Source organism: Microtus oregoni, unplaced genomic scaffold (genome assembly GCF_018167655.1).
Source record: "Microtus oregoni isolate MIOR12 unplaced genomic scaffold, Mior012 000037F_ref0000500, whole genome shotgun sequence".
NCBI classification, from domain to species: Eukaryota; Metazoa; Chordata; class Mammalia; order Rodentia; family Cricetidae; genus Microtus; species Microtus oregoni.
In genome coordinates, this window is record NW_024543096.1 from 25,676,267 (window position 1) to 25,700,126 (window position 23,860).

Consider the following 23,860-nt stretch of genomic DNA (forward strand, 5'->3'; position numbering starts at 1 on the left):
CAGCGGTGAGACAGTTAAGTCTTCAAGTCTGACACCAGCCTGGTCTAAATAGTGAGTTTATAAGGATAGACAGGACTACACAGAGAGACAATGTCTCAAATGGAAACTGTCTTAAACATCTTTAACTCTTTTTAAGATTATAAAAAACTGTGTGTGTACATCTGTGTTGAGTGTATGTACTACACGTATGGAGGTATATGCAGAGACCAGAGGGTATTGAATCCACAGCAAGTGGATTTCACAGGCAACAATAAACCACATGAGGCGGGTGCTGAGAACTGAACTCTGTGCAAAGGCATTAAGTACTCTTAACCACTGAGCTATCTTACCAACACCAACGCCACCCACACACACTCCTTTATTAGCTCCGTTGTCAATTATCTTCTGATTTCAATATCTATAACTTCTACTTAATTTGGTTTACATTCTAAGCTCACTCTCTACATTTCTATTGCTATAGTCATTTCAAGTCATCAAATTACTTGTCATACCCAAATTAAGGAGAATTTTAAACTGTCAAGGATATAACCTAACAATGGATCCACAAATCCTCTAAATACAGTCTCAACACTTGATACTCTTCCTTTCATCACTTTATCTTGTATAACTAAAACAGCCTTTTACCTTTAGGTCTAGTTTCTCCTCGGTCCAATTTATCCCCAAGTGTTTCCCAGCATTCATTTATTCATGTTATTCCTCTTCAAAGTGTTGTAACCCTAAATTAAAAAATTATATATTTCTAGCTGGGCATGGTAGCGCACACCTTTAATCCCAGAACTGAGAAGCAGAAGCAGAACAGGCAACCTGTGAGTTTGCAACCAGACTGCTCTACAGAATAAGTTCCGGGGCAGCCAGGGCTGATACACAGAGAAACCTTATCTTGAAAAAAAAAAAAATCTTAAAAAAATACTTAATAAGAATAGTGGTGCACATCTTTAATTGCAGCACTGGTCTACTGTTTCAGGACAGGGCTACCTAGAGATACCCCGACTCCAAAATATATATAAACATACATATATATGTGTGTGTGTCGTAGACATATATGTGTATATATGTGTATATATGCATACATATATAGTTCCTACCACTAAAATTCAATGTTCTACTCCTATCCAATTTTACTGAGGGGGTCTATATGTTCATGCCATCATGCCTAACTACCTGAGTTCCAACCCTGTACCCCACATGTTATAAAGAACTGATTCCCACAAACTGTCCTGATCACCATATGCATGGCATGAAGTCCATGTACACAGAGAATAGTGTTTTTATAAAGGGCGCTCTCCAAGCTACTAACCAAACAACACATATGGCACTCATACTAACATTTCCTAATGAAGCTCCTCAGTGTCATACGACTTACTAGTTTCTATAGCTACATAATCTAAAAGGAAAGAAATTTGCTTCCTTTCCTTCAACAGATTTGTTTTGCACCAGATTTCTCACAGAAACCTTAATATGCAAGTAAGTGGCGGACAGGGAGAAATGCTGAGTTATTTGAGTTATTATAACTGTCTTCTGGGCTGGGCATACCTGTTCTATCAGCATTCAGAAAGCCGACATAGTATGCTTCAAAGTTCAAGGCAAACCTGGGCTATGCAATGAGACTTTATCTCAAAACCCCAACCACTCAAAGCAAAAAAACATTAATAAAGCCCTGTCTCCTGAAGAGGACCCTCTTTGCACTCACTAGCAAGCATCTTGCCCTCAAGCCTTTACCTGAGAAAATCTAGACAACCTCATTCAAATTCTACCTTCTCTAAAAGATTTTCCCAACACTAGAAACCCTCTCACTTGAATCATAGAAATTAGTAACTTAGTCAATTACAAAGCTTTACATAGTATAATTTTATACTATATGACTCAACAAATCAGCAAACTAAGAGAATATGAAGGTGTACTTAGTCCTCTTAAAGATCACCCAATATAACAAAGGGACTATTCGATCAAACATTACTCTTTAAAAACAAACCTACTGCAGGGCAGTGATGGGGCACACCTTTAATCCCAACACTTAGGAGGCAGAAGCAGGTGGATCTCTGTGAGTTTGAGGCCAGCCTGATCTACAGAGCAAGTTCCAGGACAGGCTCCAAAGCTACACAGAAACCCTATGTCAAAAAAACAAAAACAACAACAACAAAAAACTATCTACCCTCCTTTCATATTTTTGAGCCTTTTCTCTGTATTTATCCAAATAAGGCAAAATGTAAGAATTAAAAGTATTATAAAATGAGCTCTCGTTCAGATTTGAGAACCAACACTACTTTTTCATTATGAATGTCTGTCTACCTCTACCCCAAACTTATCAACTATTTTCTTCAGAAGACAGGAAAGAAACCAGTAAGAGTATCCAGAGGCACAATCCATCTTCAAGATTTTCATGGATCATGAAACACTCCTCCCACCTTTAAGTCAAGTTCATAGTCATATACGGGCCAGCGTTATTACTAGGAACACGAGTCACTAATCCAAGCATTACAGATTTCTACCAACAGAAGTCAAATCTCATCTTTTAACAACTTTTGAGTAGCCCACAATTTCCACTCATGAATGATGTGAAAATATGAAGCTGAAGAAATGGCTCAGTAGTAAAGATCATTCTGCTTTTCTTAGAGGACTGAGGTTTAGTTTCCAGCACCCACACGTGGCTCACAACCATCTACCACTCCACTTCCAGAGGATCCGAGGGCCCCCTTTGACTTCTACAGGCACCACGCACGCACATGGTGTCCATATACACATACATAAAAGCAAAACACTCATACACATAAATATATACTAGCCAGGCGATGGTGTGCACGCCTTTAATCCCTGCACTCAGGCAGAAGCAAGTGGATCTGAGTTTGAGGCCAGCCTGGTCTGCAAAGTGAATTCCAGGACAGCCAGGACTACAGAGAAACGGTCTCGAAAAACAAACAGAAATGGAACAATTATAGCTAGAAATATCAAGAGACACAGTATAGAAATGTTTAACTCAGAAGGAAGGTACAGATGTCCAGAACTGTTAAGAGAACATGAAGACATGGGTATAAAACTGGTTACAAGGTCACATACTATGAAGGGATTTTACTTTACAAAGAAAACACTCTTTAAATTTTTTGATCTTTTTATTGCTGCTGTTGAGATTTTTTTTTTTACTTTCTAAGCTTTATTATTTAAAAAGTGTAAATAAAAACACACGCCAAAATTTATATCAATGAATTTATCTACAATTAGAATTGGCATTAGAAATGGAAGCTATGAATGAAGCTTAACATTAAATTTTACACTTTCAGCAGTGAATATATTTTATCCACTTAACTATCACCACCAAGAACAATAAAAAAATCCACAACATAACTAGAATCTGACAATTAGCTTCACATCCTTTTATAACTCATGTTGGTTACTTGCATTCTCCTTCCTCATCCTGATTATCCAGCTCTTTTTTTTTTCTTCACATTATACTATACCCACAGGTACACTTGTGACATATATGTATGGCACTGGCTAGGTTGCATATGAGAGAACATGCAGCTTATTGCTGAGATTGTATAACCTCACATAAATATTCACCAACAAAAGGGATAATGAAAATCTGGTGTGTCTAAAACTCAGTTCTAAAGAAAAATAAAAAAAAATTGCAGAAAGGTATTTTGAAACTACCTGTTTGTAGCTTGTAAATTGTGTTTAATGTGAGCATTGACTATTTGAAATGTGAAATGTCAGCCAGATGTAATGGCACAAGCCTTTATTTAATCCTAGAATTCAAATTCAGGAGGATCTCTGTTGAGTTCAAGGCCAGCGTGGTCTACTAGTGAATTCTAGGATAGCTAGGGCTACATAGTGAGACCATGCCTCAAAAAACAAAACAAAACACACACAGAGCACAAAGAGTATGTACTGGAAAGGGGAAAGGTCAGAGGTATGTGTTCTACCTTACCAACTGCACAGCAGACTCTAAGAGGCAGACTAACGAGGTGAGAAAAGAAGCATAGTTTAGAACAGAGACTATCTCCACCTCAGCAGTATGGATGACTGGAGAAAACACTACTATTCAAGAGAGCATCTAGTACTGATACTATTCATTTCACATTCTAATTTCTAATGTTTTCAAGTGACCTCCCTCTCAAACTTGTAGCATTTGCCCTCCTCCCCACCTGGTTTCTATTATAAAACAAGAACACATTTTCTGACACATTGCTTCTCGTCCCCATATCTGCCCCCAGTCACAGTAGCCAACTCTATCCTGTATCCTCCATTCCCTCCTGCTTGTCTACTTCTATACCTGTGTCCTCCATCCCTCCTGCTTGTCTACTTCTATACCTGTGTCCTCCATCCCTCCTGCTTGTCTACTTCTATACCTGTACCCTCCATTCCTCCTGCTTGTCTACTTCTATACCTGTGTCCTCCATCCCTCCTGCTTGTCTACTTCTATACCTGTATCCTCCATCCCTCCTGCTTGTCTACTTCTATACCTGTGTCCTCCATCCCTCCTGCTTGTCTACTTCTATACCTGTGTCCTCCATCCCTCCTGCTTGTCTACTTCTATACCTGTGTCCTCCATTCCCTCCTGCTTGTCTACTTCTATACCTGTGTGTCCTCCATCCCTCCTGCTTGTCTACTTCTATACCTGTGTCCTCCATCCCTCCTGCTTGTCTACTTCTATACCTGTACCCTCCATCCCTCCTGCTTGTCTACTTCTATACCTGTGTCCTCCATCCCTCCTGCTTGTCTACTTCTATACCTGTGTCCTCCATCCCTCCTGCTTGTCTACTTCTATACCTGTGTCCTCCATCCCTCCTGCTTGTCTACTTCTATACCTGTGTCCTCCATCCCTCCTGCTTGTCTACTTCTATACCTGTGTCCTCCATCCCTCCTGCTTGTCTACTTCTATACCTGTATCCTCCATTCCCTCCTGCTTGTCTACTTCTATACCTGTGTCCTCCATCCCTCCTGCTTGTCTACTTCTATACCTGTGTCCTCCATCCCTCCTGCTTGTCTACTTCTATACCTGTGTCCTCCATCCCTCCTGCTTGTCTACTTCTATACCTGTGTCCTCCATCCCTCCTGCTTGTCTACTTCTATACCTGTGTCCTCCATCCCTCCTGCTTGTCTACTTCTATACCTGTGTCCTCCATCCCTCCTGCTTGTCTACTTCTATACCTGTGTCCTCCATCCCTCCTGCTTGTCTACTTCTATACCTGTGTCCTCCATCCCTCCTGCTTGTCTACTTCTATACCTGTGTCCTCCATCCCTCCTGCTTGTCTACTTCTATACCTGTATCCTCCATCCCTCCTGCTTGTCTACTTCTATACCTGTGTCCTCCATCCCTCCTGCTTGTCTACTTCTATACCTGTGTCCTCCATCCCTCCTGCTTGTCTACTTCTATACCTGTGTCCTCCATCCCTCCTGCTTGTCTACTTCTATACCTGTGTCCTCCATCCCTCCTGCTTGTCTACTTCTATACCTGTGTCCTCCATCCCTCCTGCTTGTCTACTTCTATACCTGTATCCTCCATTCCTCCTGCTTGTCTACTTCTATACCTGTGTCCTCCATCCCTCCTGCTTGTCTACTTCTATACCTGTGTCCTCCATCCCTCCTGCTTGTCTACTTCTATACCTGTGTCCTCCATTCCCTCCTGCTTGTCTACTTCTATACCTGTGTCCTCCATCCCTCCTGCTTGTCTACTTCTATACCTGTGTCCTCCATCCCTCCTGCTTGTCTACTTCTATACCTGTATCCTCCATTCCTCCTGCTTGTCTACTTCTATACCTGTGTCCTCCATCCCTCCTGCTTGTCTACTTCTATACCTGTGTCCTCCATCCCTCCTGCTTGTCTACTTCTATACCTGTGTCCTCCATTCCCTCCTGCTTGTCTACTTCTATACCTGTGTCCTCCATTCCCTCCTGCTTGTCTACTTCTATACCTGTATCCTCCATTCCTCCTGCTTGTCTACTTCTATACCTGTGTCCTCCATCCCTCCTGCTTGTCTACTTCTATACCTGTGTCCTCCATCCCTCCTGCTTGTCTACTTCTATACCTGTGTCCTCCATTCCTCCTGCTTGTCTACTTCTATACCTGTGTCCTCCATCCCTCCTGCTTGTCTACTTCTATACCTGTGTCCTCCATCCCTCCTGCTTGTCTACTTCTATACCTGTGTCCTCCATCCCTCCTGCTTGTCTACTTCTATACCTGTGTCCTCCATTCCCTCCTGCTTGTCTACTTAACGTCTTTGCTCCACTCTGCCTGCTTTGTCTCAACCATCATCTTCTGTTTGAGTAAGCTTCCTCCTAAGAAACACTCCTACGTCTGTAGTTACCACAACTACTTCCTTAGCATGTATTTATTTAGTATTTAGGCTATGCTGTGTTAGGATCCTTGATTTCTAAAAGTGAGATTTGAGTTACTGGTCTGAGTTTCACTTAAAAATAAATAAATAAATAAATAAATAAATAAATAAATGATTCAGGGCTAGAGAGAGGGCTCAGCACTAAGCACTGGCTGCTCTTGTTGAGGACCCAGGGTCAATTCCTAGCATCCACAAAGTACCTCAGATCCAGGGGACCCGATATCCTCTTCTCTACAGGCACCTGGCATATACCTGATGCACAGGCAAACATGTAGACAGAATACTCATAGACATAAAAATTAGTAAACTGTTTTATGAAAATCATGACCTGTTTACTGAAATTAGGACAGAATTTCCAACTAGACCTGAATTGTTTCATCTCGTCATAGCTATTCAACATTTCATTTCTAGTCCAGCAGATTCTGATATCCAACTAACAGTATACTAAAGCCATTCACTTGAACATCAAAATAAAATCCCAATGTAACCAGGTTCCAACAGTTATGAATTTCCTCTTACCCCATTCTTCCTCAGTTCCCTTCCTACTGGCTTAGCCAAACCTCTCCCCTCTTTGCCTTGTGCTTACTCTCTGCACCAAGAGTCAGTTCCTAAAGGAGGAGAGGCAATGAAAGGATTTTAAAAAGGTCAAGAAGTTTGGTCAAATTCACTGCTTTAAAAAGGCTGGAATAGGAGCTGGAAAGATGGCTCAGTGGTTGGAAGAACTGTCTGTTCTTCCAAAGGACCTGGGTTCAATTCCCAGCACCCACATGGTAGTGGCACCTTCACATGGACATACATGCAGGCAAAACATCAATGCACATAAAAATAAATCATACAAAAAGAGGCTAGAATAAAGGCTTTTTTAAAGTAATAAATTATAGAGCACTGGTTAGGGGTCCTCCTCCAATAGTTTGGAAAACTGGAATTAAATTCCTATCTACCAAAACTAAAATATGTCAAACAAGGACATACTTTTAAGCATTTTCATCTAGGTATCTATGCCTAATTACAGATAAAAATTTTTTACTCTGTTACTTTTTTCTCCCTCCCCCCTTTTAATGCTGTGGATCAGGGCTATATATATCACTAAGCCCAGCCTTCTTTTCCCCACCTTGACAATTAAAAGGACAGTAAACAAAGTTTTCCTAATAACCTAATGTTTCCTGGGGCTTGGGAAATGACTCAGCTAGTAAAAGGTCTGCAGCACAAACTGTTAGACCAGACCTGAGTTCAGATCCCCCAGTAAAAAAAGAAAAGAGGGTAACAGGAAGATCAATGGGCACCAGATCTACAGAAAGAATGTCAAGAGAAAAAAATGGGTAAGGTAGGCCTTACCATCCACACCTACAACATATTCAACTATTCACACAAAGTAAAGACTTATTCCCAAAATGAAAGTGTCCTATCTTTTATTATTAGTGCTAGAGTACCCATGCAAAAAAAAAAAAGTCACTGCCTTAAAACTCCTACCTTCTATTTAAGTCAGTACTTCTATCTGCTGACACCTGAAGGTAACTTCATGTATCCCAACTTAGTCTCACAATCAACACGAATCTAAAGTATGTCCTGCACTGTGAATGTCTGCAGCCCCAGCACCTGAGAGGCCAAGGAAGAAAGACTGATGCAGGTCTGAAGTCTGTCTACCTTAGAGTGAGATTTGTCTCAAAACAAAATCGTAAAATTCCCAGTAATGTTTTCCTAACATATTTAGCACTGTATAACACTAACCTTATAAAATCTTCAAAAACTGGAAAAAAGAATTTCTAAATTTTTTTAGAACATTTCAGAATTTTCGAGTATTATCAGCTTATATCTTCAGATGTCTCCTTCAGAAGTAATTTTCAAGCATAAAAGGATTAAATCCAAAACTTGTTGTGTATTAAGCACTGAGCACCAACCCCAGCCCTCTCGTTTTAACCTCTCTAAAGTTCAAAAACATTTTATTCATAATAGGATATCCATGATCTCTCTGATAAACATACATACACAGACACACACAGAGAGAGGAATACACAAAACTTAAAAATAAATCCTAAGAGTACTTGCCTAAGCATGTGTCAGGCCCCCAGGCTTAATCCCCAGCATCAAGTAAATAAACAGCTAAATAAACACATCACATTAACACAAATGAACACTTTATGAAAAGCTACTTGCCAAACAAAAGTTTTTTTAAAGAGAAAACAAGCCTGGCATAGTGGTACATGTCTGTAATCCCACACTTAGAAGGCAGAGGCAGAAGGATCAATACTGTAAATTTTAAAGACCAGTGTGTACTGGCCAGGTGGTAGTGGCCACACCTTTAATCCCAGCACCTGGAAGCAGAGGCAGGAGGATCTCTGTGAGATCAAGGCCAGTCTGGTCTACAAGAGTGAGTTCTAGGACAGCTAGGGCTAAATAGAGAAACTCTGTCTCAAAACAAAACAAGCCCAGCCTGTTCTACACAGCAAGAACCATTAACAGCCAGGAGTACACAACACAAAGGGGGAAATGTGCTTTACATTTTTGCAAATCCTTGACTGCTTGAGGAAAGAAGACAGAATCTCAGATCAGATTCTATATTCAACTGCTAGTGCTATGAGGTCTGGGAAAAAAAGGAATAATTTAAGAGCCTTTCAGCTTACTGTAGGTATTCTTTGATACTACCCTACCCCAAACTTGTTCTTTTTTTTTTTTTTTGATTCTTCAAGATAAGGACTCTCTATGTAGCTTTGCCTGTTCTGAAATTTGCTCTATAGACCACACTGGCCTCAAACTCAGATCCACCTACTGCTGCCTCCCAAGTGCCGGGATTAAAGGCATGTACCACCAGTCTCTTAAAGGTCAGTTTTAATGTAGACTCTTAAACACTATCAGTAAGCTTTCCATGCTCTATTGACCTATCCTGCCATTTAAATGGTTTGTGCCACTGTAAACTGCTCATTTAAGAACTGTGGGTTCAGCCGGGTGATGGTGGCGCACGCCTTTAATCCCAACACTCAGGAGGCAGAGGCAGGCGGATCTCTGTGAGTTCGAGACCAGCCTGGTCTACAGAGCTAGTTCCAGGACAGGCTCCAAAGCCACAGAGAAACCCTGTCTTGAAAAACAAAAAAAAAAAAAAAAAAGGAACCATGGGTTCACTCAGCTCTTCTAAAGACTTCCAAGTGTCAGGCATCCAATTATATTTTTAAAATCTTTATCACACAAAAAATCTTTATCACTACCACCCATAGCAGCCGAAAAAATATAAACTTGCACAGTAAATCTGAGCCAAAGAAAAACTTCCAACTTCTCCCGGAAATCCTCAATTTACACTGACAAGTTATTTGCCAGTCAGATAGCTCACTTTTATTCTTACGAAAACACAACACTTCATTTCTGAGGTATCAAAAACTAGTTTTGAGGATGAAGAAATGGCTCAGTGGTTAAGAACACTTGACTACTCTTCCAGAGGACCCACGTTCAATTTCAGTAGCCACCTCGTAGCTCACAATCATCTGCAATTCCAGCTCCAAGGAATCCAATATTCTTTTCTAGCCTCTGTGGCACCATACATGCTACACAAATATACATGTAGGAAAAACACCTAAACACACTGAGTTATCATTTTCACCCAACTACGATGTCAAAAGTGAAAAAAGTAGTCAATTTTTAAGTACTGATGGAGGTGCAGAGAAACTGGAACCCTCGTGCATAAAACAAAAAACAGTATGTTTGTACACGTTCTCTCTCTCACACACACACACACAGGCAGGCAGGCAGGCAAACACACACACACGTACACACTTATAATAGCATGATTCACAATAACAAAAAAACAGAAAACCAATGACTACTAACAAACAAGTTTTAATATATCCCTCCATGGAATATTGGTCATAAAATGAAGTAACATACACATCTACAACATGAATGAACCTTGAAAATACTATCAGATGAAAGTGAGACACAATAGGTCATTAATATGAACTGAAAAGCAAATTAAGAGATAGAAAGTTGGTAAGGTAAGTATGAGAAGTGGCTCACTAAGTATGGGTTGCTTGAGGTGATGAAAATGCTCCAAAAATAGGCAGATTATAGTTGCACAAGTCTGTGACCATATTGAAAACTATTGAACTGTACTCTTTACAAGTTTTGTATGTGGATTATACTTCAATAAAGCTATTATTTTTAAGCACTTAAGATGAATTTTAAGCACCTGAATTTGATCCCAGTTCCCACAAGCAGAAAGAGAACCAGCCCCTTCTGAATCAACCACATATACATAAATGACCAGCATTCACACACATGGAATTTCTATAAAAGGCTGCTACTTTTAAGCTATGCAACATGGCGAGTCAAAATTTTGTAAACGTGACTGACTTATCAAGCAGGTTTTCAGTGAGATTGTAATTTTACTCAACTAGAAGTATATAATCATGAAGAATACAAATACTTGTACAGTTTCAAGGTTTTTTTTCCTTTCTTTTAATATATGTGTGTGTGTTTACATTCACAGGGGTATATGCAGGTGCTTGCAGAGGCCAGGATAAGGTGTCAGATGAAGGTTTAGGAAATGGAGTTACACACGTTGTGAGCCACCCAACAAGCTAGGATCAGAACTGGTCCTCATATTGAGCTGCAAATGTTTTTAACCACTGAGTCATCTCTCCAGCCTTGAGTTTAAAAATCTGATCAGTCACTGTGAACATAGTTTAAAAAAAAAAAGGCAAATAATGTCTTTGTATTATTAGAAAAAGGATTTCTCAAAGGATCCCCAGGCTCTCTAGAGGCCTACAGATAAACTCTGAAAATCCTTACTCTAAGTCAGGTGGTGGTGCACACACCTTTAACCTCAGAACTCAGAAAGGAGTTTGAGGTCAGCCTGGTCTACAGATGGAGTTTCAGGACAGCCAGGACTACAGAGAGAAACTCTGTTTCAATAGATCAAAATAAGGTAGGTGTGTGTGTGTGTGTGTGTGTGTGTGTGTAGCCTATTCTCAATCAGTTTCAGAAACCCCAGATACAATAAAGAATTTCCAAATGCAAATATGAGACTCAAGGACACATATCTAAATTTCTAAGAAAAGGAAAGAGAAAATGGAGGGAAAGAATAATTAAGAGTGATGGGGGGGGGGGCTGGAGAGATGGCTCAGAGGTTAAGAGCATTGCCTGCTCTTCCAAAGGTCCTGAGTTCAATTCCCAGCAACCACATGGTGGCTCACAACCATCTGTAATGGGGTCTGGTGCCCTCTTCTGGCCTGCAGGTATACACACAGACAGAATATTGTATACTAAATAAATAAATATTTTTAAAAAAAAAAAAAGAGTGATACAGGGGGTGGGGCAGTTTTTAATCCCAGCACTTGGGATGCAGAGGCAGGTGGATCTCCTAAATTTCAGGCCATCTGATCTACATAGCTAGTTCTAGGACAGCCAGGGCTACACAGAGAAACTGTCTCCAAAAAAAAAAAAACAAAAACAGTAAAAATTAGCACATTTAAAAAAAAATTGTAGATGTTCCTTCAATCACTTCAATTCTGTAACCCAATTTAAGACTAAAGATCAGACAGACTGGAAAGTTTTAACAGTATAATCTCCTCAGAAATGTAAATGTAAACTAGAGGAATTAAAGTTATAAAAGTCAAGAATTAGTGTGAAACAAAAATATCCAATGTTATCTAGACAAATAACATTAATATTGTTAGCAATGCTACATTTTAAGCTTCATTATTTCATCATGCAAAGCATTCAACGAGTAGACTTAAAACCTCTACAATCTATACCTATCAATAGCTATTTCTAACTCAGCCAAATTTAAGAGCCTCTATCACAAAAATCAAAATGTAAGCTCTGGCCAGTATCCACCTAGTTTCCTAGTCTTAACATTTTATGCAATGAAGACATTGAATTTGCCAGAGAAAAACACCCAGAATCACATATCTAGTGGCTGAGACTGTTAAGTACTCTTAACTTCTAGCACCATGTTTTATTATGCCAATCTAATACTCCATCTAAATATATACAATGTTTAACTCAGCCAGGCTTGGTAGCACACATCTTGAATTGCAGCACTGGGGGATACAGAAGGAGGTCAATCTCTGAGTTCAAAGTCAGCTTGGTCTACATAGCAATTTCTAGGCCAGTCTTGGGCTAGCTACACTATCCCGCCCTGCTCCCAGAAGTCAAACTCATCCCATACCAAGAACAATGAAGACACTCTCCTGCTCCCCCCCACCCCCCAAAAAACATATGATGCCTGATAATATTAATCATAAGCCAAAACAAGTATGTACCTGTTGGAGGGGGGTGTTACTAGTACAACAGAAAATCTTTCACAACTATTACAAAGTTTCAAAAAGAACAATTCGGAAGATACTATGATGCCTCCTTTTATATACATACAAGGATGTCACCTTTAATGGTGCCAGGTGCTGATACACAACTAAAGCCAAGTTTCCCTGTACATTATCATTGTACTTCTTACGGCATATCATTAAGACTCACCTGCAGGACTGTCAGCATTCTCTCCTGGATGTAGCTGTATACCAGTAGAATCTATAGAATTTACTGTAACTGTCTGTAGATTTGGCAACTGACCAGTGCTTAGACTAACTGGAGTTGAAGTCAACGCTCCACCTGCTGCGACTTGACCAAGCGTGAGTGTCTGAACAGGCGTCAAAGTTATTTGCTGGGCAGCAGTATTCTGTATTTGCAAATTCTGCAAGTTCTGTACCCCTTGTACTTGAAATGTTTGCCAGGTTATCTGTCCAGAAGGGGTCACTGTCTGTGCCTGAATTAAAAAGGTTCCAGGATTCAGCTGCAACTGCAGGTTTTGTAAAGCCTGTTGTGATATATTTTGACCACTGGCTTGCACGCCATGGATTGTCTGTGGTGTAATACCTTGCACAATTTGGGCTTGACTGGTTGGTTGCTGAGAATCTTGAAGTTGTAGATGTTGTACAACAGGCTGTGCTGTAGAAACCTGAATATTCTGAGCCTGTGTCTCTTCAGAAACAGGCGACTGGATATAATTTCCCTGAAGATCTGAAGAATGGACTTGCCCACTAGAAGTAGTCAAGCTATTTGTGTTTTGTTGTAATATACCTGTGCTATCTATCGTAACAGGTAACTGTGATGAAGAGGATGTTGGCACAAATAAATCTGTATCAGTATTAGTTTCATTAACATCAGGAGAAACCCGCTCACCAGTCCTTTCTGAATTGTCTGAACTATCCATAGCTTGTCCTGTGTTTATCAAATGTCCATCGGCATTAATGCCTGCAGTCATTGTCTGAGAACTTCCCGAGAGTCCCAAAGAATCTAGATCAACACTATTGATTGGTACAAAGGTAATATTTCCTGGCAGACCAAGAGGCACATTAGCAACTACTTGAGTTTGGCCAGGAAATGATGAACCACCAATTGCAACTCCCTGAACCTGGACTTGACCAGTCTGTGGTATGAGATTCTGGATATTAGCAGGAGGTGTTCCAGAGGCAAGTAAGGTTTGATTAGAGCCAGGAATGATCTGAATTTGACTGTTTTCTTGATTTATACCCCCATTATCTGAGGAGCCTGTGAAGCCAATCTGAACCTGCTGGGCATCTGTTGACTGAATCTGTGGTATTACTTGATACTGAACATTGGACACTGTACCATTTGATGAATCTGATCCTGGTGCAACTGAAAATATTTGTTGATTCTGTAAATTCTGAAGGGGAAGGACATACTGCCCACTTGAAGTAGCAGCACCTGGAATCTGTACTAGATTACCAGCTTCATCTTTTATAGTTGTAGGTGTGGCTGACAAAACCTCCCATCGGTTTGGTGCTCCTCCTAACTGTGCAGAAGCCAAATCACCTGTCTGGATGAAAAAAACAAAAATGTTGTGATGTATTTGTTATAGTTTAACCCAATTCCAAAAAATCCTCATCTAGTATAAATCCCATTATGTAAATATGAAAGCCATCTTAATAAGAGTTCAAATACAGAAGCAGCGCTATACATACCATAGTGACTTTCACTTCTAATTGTAAATTATGATAACCATACTACATCCTATTTACATGGAGAAGTACCTTAATCAGGATATTGTAGATTATTTTACAACCACAGGTTTTGTTGGTTTGTTTGTTTTAGGGGGAGATGGACAAGGTCTCACTATGTTGGCCAGACTTGTCTTGGAACTCACATATCCACATGATTTTTCAGACTCAGCCAAAGCAGCGGAGGAACTGGGGGTGTGGGTAGGTGAAGTATATATACATATACTTATATATATAGATAGGTAGATATAGATATAGCTTAGCAATACAAATTTATCTTTTAAGCACTCATCTATATCTTTAAGCTGTACAAATAAAGGGGTGTAGGCAAGATTATGAACAGAACAGAGTGCAAAGAGTATTCAACCCACTAAAAATACTTAAATAAGCCAGGTAATGGTGAGGCACACCTTTAATCCTGGCATTCGGGAAGCAGAGGCAAGTGGGATATGAGTTCAAGACCAGCCAGCCTGGTCTCCAGAGTGTTTCGGGAGACTGCAGGGAAACCCTGTTTTAAGGGAGGGAGACAGGATAGAACAACTGTGATGTTAACACTCAGGAGGCTGAAGCAGATGCCTGCCTCAAGTTTAAATCTAGCTTGGGCACTGAGCGTTGATGGTGCACGCCTTCAATCCCAGCACTCGGAACCAATTTGGAAAAAGAAAGAAAAATGAAAAAAAAAAAGGCTGCCTTGGTGCTACTGAAGCAAGCCTGGGCTATATAGCAAGACTTTAAAAAAAGAAAAACAAGCAAAAAAACAAACAACAACAAAAACCTTCATATCAGGTACCACTGGGGGAATGGGGGAAGTAGATATACACAAACTGCATAGTGTTTGTTACCAAGCTATCTGCATTAGAAGAGTAAATCTATGTATTATTGCTATGTTATAAATCTTAAAAAGCCACAATTTTATGATGTTTAAACCACCAAATTTTATTCATATATGTGTGTATATACATACATATTATCAGTAACCACTATATACTATATATACTATCTATATCTATATAGATATATAAACAACTACTAGGGGTGCAGGGAGATGAAACCTTCAAAAACAAAACAAAAAACACATAGCATCTGGGTAATGTTAATAAGATTCCTACCCATAATCCCAGCATAGGGGAAGCAGGAGGGTCATGTGGAATCCAAGGCCAGCCCAGGTGTGAGTAAGGCCTTGTCTCAAACAAACAAAAACAACACTTAATGGGGAAAAGTGATTGTCCTGTGACTGCACAGAAGTCAAGTCCACAGAGTTTTAATACTAGCTAAATGCTGGATAATAAAGCATGTGGCTGCACCTAATATCCTAAAATTGCAACATGAAGCATATACGTTTTACATTCTGTAACACTCAAGAATCATCCCCATGGTTTATAGATTTAGCACTAGAAAAATGCTAATGTAAGCAAACAATGCAAAAAAAATCCTACATAACAAGGTTAAAGAGCAGATTTTTTTAAAGGGGGGGAGGCAGAATCTGACATATGAAGTTTTCTTTCATATGCCAGGTACCATAGTTCCACATTCTTAAAGCAATCCTGTGGTACTGTTATTAGCATTTATACTTCATAGATAAGAAATTCAAGAGACAAGTAAACAGCCATCAAACAGCAGTGTATTTAATACTAAGGGGAAACACCTACCACTAGATCCCAACCCCTTCTCAAATACTGTTATACTAGCCCTCACTGAATGACTAGGAGTAAAGTATACTAAGTGTACTAAGACCAGTCATAAAAACATTGGGAAAAGGACCCTATATAACCTTCTTACCATCAAAATAAAGCCATTACTACCTCACTTATTCCAGATCCATTTTGATTTAATAACTCTGTATGTCACCGAACAATGAAAATATACAAATATAGCTTGCCCAGTAATGTCAAATATGACTGAGCATCAAGGAACAGCGTATCTACTTCCTATGAAGTACTGCTTGAGAGGCCAGCCTAGTTTGTAACTGACACTAGCTTCTGCACAAACTTTACAACGGTTACTTATTTTAATTTTTTTACAGTCACCAATTCTGAGACTATAGTGAAACACTAAGAAATCCAATACTCAATTTTCATAGTTGAAAAGTCTATTCCAAAGAATGAACTACAGTTCATCTTTGATTTAATGCAAACATTTCAGCATATTTGTGAAGATGAAACAAGCATGTACAAGCAAAATAAAATTTGTCTACAAATGGTCACAACTCTATTCAAGCAAACATAGACACATATACTAATATAATGTGAAAAGTGGAATATACTAACCACTAATCAAAACACAATGTGAGAACACAGAAGATGGGGGGTAGGGGGTGGGGACTGTCCATACTAAAGATAATTAAGTCATTAACATAAAATTTTACTTTGGTCAGTTAGAGGCATTAATAAATAGAAGTATAGACAATAAAATCCACAAGATAGAAAGAAACCTTAGGAGTTCAAGAGAGGGTCCAGAAAAGGCTTATATTCATAGACAAAAGCAATGGGAAATACAAGCAGACACTTCTGTCAAGACTTGTAAATGGCTTTGTAGATCATGCTAAATCGTTTGGACTTTATCCTGTAGATAGTAAATGAGAACTATAAAAGGTTTATAAGCAAGTGATTGATGCAATCACATCTGTATTTTTTAGAGATAAACTAAAGGCCCAATGAAGGAGACTGAAATAAATGCAGAAGAAAATAAATGAAGAAACTGGACCCACTAGAAATCTCCAGGCCTGAACCAAAACACACTTAAAGCTAGTCTTCAACGTTTATATCAAGGATCAGGCACTGAAGTCACTTTTAGTTCAATTTTGACTTGGAACTGAAATTATAACCATAAGTAATCTTTTCTAACATTACAATACAATGTTTTATTTCAGTCTCTCAGCATTTTAAGAAAACTGAAATTTAGTCTATTTTATCTGCATAAAATAAAATCCATTCATCATCATAAGTTATTGTTCAATTGAGAATTAACTGTCAAATTTTTAGCTTGTATGAAATTCACAAATATTCGTAGAGTTATAGAGAAATACAGTACTTTATACTAAATCCACAAATATTCTTAGTTATAGAGGAATACAGTACTTTACACTAAATCCACAAATATTCTTAGAGTTATAGAGAAATACAGTACTTTATACTATCATAAGCTAGTTTTACAAAGCTGTTACTTTGTCCATTTGTTTTCAAAATAAAATGACAAATGTATGACATACTGATTGATAATTTCTCACAAGAGTAATAAAGGAGATATTTAACCATTAGTGAACAGCTTTCTAGTCAACAAGTTCCTTGAAAATAAACACAGCTACTCAAGTGTCAAGTCCACCTAAATACTATCTATGTCACCTCATCAGAGCTAAGTCAACTACTGGACCAACTTCCCACAGTAAACTCAGTTAAATGAAGGGGTAGACTTACATCAAACATAAAATGATAAATTAAGACTTTTGTGAATAATCCTAAAGTGAAAAGCACTTTTAAGAAAGTATTAGGGCTAGGGCTAGGTCAGTGGCTTATACCTATAAACCAAACACTTGGCAGGAGGCCCACTGGGGCTATATATCAAAAATGTCTAAAAAGGGGACAAGGAAAACAAACTCTGTATGTGCACACACGTACACACACACATATGCAAAGCATTATGTAATTTCAAGTTATCATTAATTATTAAAACTATGTTATCAGACTTAAAAAAAATCCATTAGATACCTGGAACAAAGTATGATCAATTTACACTTTCTGAATAAATGCATTAGTTTCAAATCACTCAAAAGAAAATTATAGGAAGAGTGTATATAGAATGAAAAAAATCACTAGTAAAACTGACTTTGAGATATTAGTGGCCAAGAAACTATAAAACAATTTTAAACCTATTTATGCAATTCCACTATGAGCAAGTTCTAGATAGCTCAAAATCTACAAAGCCTTAAGTCTGAAGCCCTTTCCTTCATGCAAGTTCTATCAACATACCAAGGAAAAAGATCAAGTACACTAAATACCCAATGGAAAAGTAATAAATCCATCTAATACCAAAGACAGTGACCAGAAGCTCTGCAGAAACAAGGGGAAGCAGTAGGTGAAGACACAGTGGGGCTTGGGCTGCTTTAGGTGTCAGGTAAAGCTCCACGGAAGTTTCCTAGTAAAACTAAGCCAACATTTTTTCAGTCACTCTAAGATTCTTACTAGAAATTAAAAACAAAGAAAACATTATCTAATATCAAAGTTGGAATTTAAGAAATGTGTATTTTGCCGGGCGGTGGTGGCGCACACCTTTAATCCCAGCACTCGGGAGGCAGAGGCAGGCGGATCTCTGTGAGTTGGAGACCAGCTATGTCTACAGAGCTAGTTCCAGGACAGGCTCCAAAGCTACAGAGAAACCCTGTCTCGAAAAACCAAAAAAAAAAAAAAAAAAGAAGAAGTGTGTATTTTCACACACAAGGTAAAAAGGACCATAGCCTACAGAAGCCCTGGGGGGTGATGGCACTCCCAATGATGTTGCTATAGCAATTCATGACAAGGGCACTCTCCAATGGAACTGGGCGTAAAAATGACAGAAAGATTGAAGGAAAACAAAACAAAACAAACAAGCCGGGCGGTGGTGGCGCACGCCTTTAATCCCAGCACTCGGGAGGCAGAGGCAGGTGGATCTCTGTGAGTTCGAGACCAGCCTGGTCTACAAGAGCTAGTTCCAGGACAGGCTCCAAAACCATAGAGAAACCCTGACTTGAAAAACCAAAAAAAAAAAAAAAAAAAAAATCAAAACAAACAAAAAGACAGGATCTGTCTTCTTAGATTGTAGCAGTGGAAAAGGAAAAGAAACTCTCAATGCCATTAATTTCTCAGACCCCGTAAGTGGCTTTATAAAAACCAGAACAAGTGTGGAATTAAGGTGTAGTAAAACATAACATTCTTGGGCAGATATTCAAGAAAAACTTCAATTAGAACTCCAACTTCAATGACACTGTAGGGTCTTCCCCAACCCCAATGCGGGTGGGGGAGGGGGGAGAAACGGAAGGCGAGGCTTTGCAAGTGCTAGGCAAGCCCTGTCCCTAAGCTAAATCCTAGCCCTGTAGGTCTTAAGGGCAAAAGAGCCTACTAGAAATGTGTCAGCATTTACCTGCAAAACTCATGAACACTTAAAGAGTGATTTTCATAAGGTTTGCTTGTATAGTTTATTTCACTAAGTACAAATGAAATAAGTTCAAGCATATAAATTGGACAAGTTAATTGAATATATGCAGAGATTTCATACTTCCTAAGTATTAGCAATGCAAACAAAGGAGCCTTGTTTCAGCGTCTTTGGATGTCCATGCTAGAGGACATTACAGCTGGAACTGCAACTGTCTCATCTTTAGCTGCACAAACACCCTTGGCAGGATCCTCTCTCATAACAAGTTCCAAACTCAAAATAGTATTTAAACAAGTCTTTAGTAGTCTTCATCTTGAAATACCAAGCTAAACTGGCATTAGGTTCAACATCTGCACTTGACACATTTGCTAGCCATCTTCGATTAGAACCTAGATCAGAAAATGGACATTAAATGGAAAAACTGGCAGAACTCAAATAAGATCTGCACTCTCTCAGCAATACATCAGTGCTGTCTCATAGAGCAGAGAAATGTGCTGAAGTAATGGAAGCATGGGGGGAGCTGGGTGAAGAAGGGTTTAAGTTAACTCTGATTCAGCACTTCCAGTTTTGATATAAATCTGAAAATATTCCACAGCTTTTTAATGCAACTCTCAAGACACTATAGTCCTCCAGTGATCTCCAGTAATCTAAGAGTACTGAAGACATATTTATCACAATATAGCTTTAAATGTGGCAAATATCCCAATGAATTCATTTGAATTAGTTTATTCTCTAAAATGTTCCAAAAAATTTTAAATCACTTTTAAGCTGGAAATTAACTTTCATTTTCCATTAATGTTTAGACAAAAATACACAGAGAGCTCATGTTTTTCAGCTTATTCAACATTCAGCTCAGTTTTTTCCAACTTTGCTCAAAATGAGAAATTGAAAAAAACTCTGAGACTGATCAAGTACCAAACATGCACAAAAAAAAAAAGCCAAGTTTGGGGGTTCTCTAGCAAAACTAAATTTTCATAATATTATTACTGTTAATGAGCTCAGATTATTCATGCTCATCTGGCAGGAAATGTGTTCTTGGTAGTGACCTGATACTTCAGAGAATCTTAAAGCAAGGAAATATTGCTAAATCCTGAATGAGACTAAAATACATGTTTTTACCCCTAGTCTTCTTGCCACCATTCCCCTCCCCCGTCTGTAAAGCATTTCTAGACTTTGGTAGTTACAAGAAAAGTCTTGCTGTATTTAAAATATTAAAGTCTGTTTTCCAATTTTACTTCTGTAGTGGCTTACAAAAGTAACCAATACACTTATTCTGACATTTTGGGACTGGGGGGGTACTATAACTTACTTTAAAAGTTTGCTAATCTGCCTATGTTTGGTTAAAACTAATTTTCTGAAAAGCTTTCTACATTTTAATCTGCTATAAAAAGTACAAGACATTAAAAACACTCCCAATGTCCATAGTATAAGACTAAAATTATCTATTTACTAACATAGTGTAAAAATTAGCAATAGCAAACTTTTCCAGTGACAATCCAAACTGCCACTACATAAATCGATTCTTATAACCCACCTCTAAAAAAATCTAGTCTCGAGAAGTGTGTTCACCTTAGGCTTAAAAAAAAAAAAAAAGCAATGATCCACACAAATGTAAAACTCACGTTGCCTACAGCATCTATTCTAAACAGTCTTCACGTAAGACTTCCAGCTCCTCTCCATGCCCTAGATATTCTAAAATTTCCAAAAGAACCCCAACACATCCTAATCATAGTCATAAATTTCAATTTTGCCACTCTAAGAATGGAGTGCACTAACATGCATATAAACAAAATGACTCTCACGTGCTTTTTGTTTCTAAGACCTATATTCTAGCCAATTTTTAACTTTTAAATTTCCATAGCCTCCAACTGTTTCACTTAACCCTACTCAGGAAAAACTGGTGCTAAGTTGTAGCAGACTGAAAAAGCCACGAATTGTGAATGGTCAGGTTAAAAAAAAAAAACTGATGGAAAGTGTTCGTCCCTCCGTATAAAACATGCTCTTTAAATGATCTACGGCCTACACTAGCCAAGATCAGGGAACTTCAGCAAACCATCCCAAGATTGAAAAACTCTGGAAACTCGAGCCCCAGCCTCTGGAGCTGATTCTACCGATGGCCGATAGGCTCCGAGCCTGCACAGGCAGTGCTGCGAGCGAGCGAGTTTGCGAGCCCCGAGCCCAATTCCTCCAACATCCATTTTGGAGTCCCGAGCCCACCCCCCACCGCCTCCCTCCCAGACTTCATTTTGTGAAGAATTTTGCGCGCGATGCCGCCGTGACAACCTCCGGGAAGCGCGGGCCGGCCTGGGCTCCCAGCCGGGACGCGAGCGGGCAGGAAAGCGCGGCGGGGCCGGGGAGGCCGCGCGTGGCGGGCTGGCAGGCGAGCGCGCGGCGGCGGGAGGCCTCTGGGCGGGAGGGCGGGCGGGCCCGGGATGGCGGGCGCGGGGCCTCGGCGGGGGCGGGCCGTGCGCGCGGGACTTACCGCTCCGGCGGCGGCAGCGGTAGCGGCGGCAGCGGGGGCCCCGGCGGCGGCGGCGGCTGCGGCCGCCTCCTCGTCGTCGTCGCCCGGCGATGGCGGCCCTATCTTGCTGCAGGTAGCGGCCAGCAGAGCGAGCGGTGACGGCTGGGTGTCCTACCCGCGATGGGCGGGTTCAGAGAGGGAGACAGGGAGGGGGTGGCGGTTAGGGCCGGGTCCGCTCGCACAGGAAGTGCGGCTCGCTCCGCGCCTCTCCGCTCCGCGCCGCGCCGGCCGGGCCCGCGCTCTCCTCCTCCTCCTCCTCCTCCTCCGGGTCGGCGGCGCCTCTCCCCGCGCTCGGCCCGCTCGGCGGCCCCGCGGCGGACGGCAGCGCGCCGGGCCTCCCCCTCCGTCCCGATCCCACCCGGGAGGGCGCGCACGCTTGCACACTTAACACACGCACAAGAGAGAAAAAAAAAAGAAAAAAAAAGGCGGCGGGCGGGGGCGCGCGGGCGGGGTCGGAGCGTTGGCGCCTCGGGCGGGCAGCTCCCGGGGCGGGGGAGGGGCGGGCGCGCGCGGGAGGGAGGGAGGGAGAGAAGGAGGGAGGGCGAGGGGAGGAGAAAGCGGCGCGCGGGGAGCCGGGCCGCGCTCAGCCGCTCCTCACCTGGGCCGCCGCTGCCGCGCCGTTTCCGTGCTGCTGCTGTTGCTGCTGCTGTTGCTGCAGATACTCTGCATGGCCGCCGCCGCCGCTGTCCACGTCCAAGGCAGCCATTTCCTCTTGTTTCACAGGCTTTTCGGGAGCTGCAGGCACAGCGCGGGGGGGGATGGGGCGGGGAGGAAGGCGGGTGCGGGGAGGGAGGGAGGGGGGCCCGCGGGCCGCGGCCACATTAGCGCCAGCCGGGTCCCCGGCCCCTTTCCCCTCCCCTCCCCCCGGGTCCGGGCCCGCGGCCGCGGCGGCGCGCTCCCTCCTCCCCTCCTGCTGCCCCCGCCCGCCGCGGCTGTAACCCTCCTCCTCCTCGTTCCCTCCTCCTCCTCCCCGCGCTGCCCCTGCCCCCTCTCCTCTCCTCTCTCCTCTCCTCCCCTTTCCCTCCGCGGCGCTCGCCGCTCTCGCACCGTCAGTCACTCACACACACGCCCGCCCGCCGCCCGCGCCCGCACACAGGGGGATGCGCTCCCGGCGGGAGCGGGGCCGGCCCGGCCCGAAGCCGCCGGGGCGCTCGGCGCTGCTGGTGGGGGCTGGAGGGCTGGACGCTGGCTGGCGGGGAAGGGGAAGGAAGGGAGGCGACGGCGAGTGCGGCTTTGCGCCTCCACAGACACTCGGTCCGCACGCTCGGGGCCGGGAGCCGGCGGTGGCGGCTCCGGGCTGGCTGTGGGCGGCAGCGGCGGAGGCAGCGAGGGTTGCTCTCGCACGGCTCTTACGTACCGGTCATAGTGTGTTTAGGACACCTCAGGCGGGGCTCCCCGCCGCCTTACACATGGTGAGAAGCGAAGGCGGCGGCGGCGGGAGAGGATGCGGGAAGCGGCGGCGGACACGGCCCGAGCGGTCCGGGGATTTTTTTTTTCCTATTTTGATTGACTGTGCGGGAAACACAAAAGGTGGAGCCTCCAGCCCAAAAGGGGGGAAGAGGGTGACAGCCCGCCCGGAAGTTCCGCCCCTCTTCCCGGCGCTCATTTGCCGCCACGCTCGCCGTCGGCTGCGCTCATTGGTCCCGGCGCCCGTCCGTCGCTCGGCCAGGCGGCGGGCTTCCTGTTTGCCCCCGGGTGGAAGGGGAGAGACAATGAGCGGCCGTGGCGCTGTAGGTTCCTGAGAACGGCCCCGGCTCGCGCGTTTACCCCGCCGTGAACGCCACTGCCGCCAGGCCCGAGGCACAAGCCTCCTCTACTCGCCGGCCCTTGGAGCAGGCCTCGCCAAGCTGTCGGGGAGCTGAGCTGGGGAGGAAGTCCGTC

At 42.2% G+C, this 23,860-nt stretch overlaps 1 protein-coding gene across 2 annotated transcripts in view; it reads right to left on the reverse strand.

Annotated features, from left to right (window-relative positions):
* Sp3 (Sp3 transcription factor) overlaps window positions 1-23,534 on the reverse strand; it is a 49,112-nt gene extending 25,578 nt beyond the window's left edge. The window contains exons 1-4 of one of the 2 annotated variants that reach the window (XM_041631542.1): window positions 23,337-23,534; window positions 22,578-22,714; window positions 21,941-22,090; window positions 12,794-14,153 (exon numbers count right to left, since the gene is read on the reverse strand). In XM_041631542.1, the coding sequence (XP_041487476.1) occupies window positions 12,794-14,153; window positions 21,941-22,090; window positions 22,578-22,714; window positions 23,337-23,343 (1,654 nt within the window). In that variant the 5' untranslated portion in view covers window positions 23,344-23,534. The remainder of the gene's footprint in view (window positions 1-12,793; window positions 14,154-21,940; window positions 22,091-22,577; window positions 22,715-23,336) is intronic. The other variant, XM_041631543.1, reaches the window with a different exon arrangement.
* Window positions 23,535-23,860: the final 326 nt, after the last annotated feature.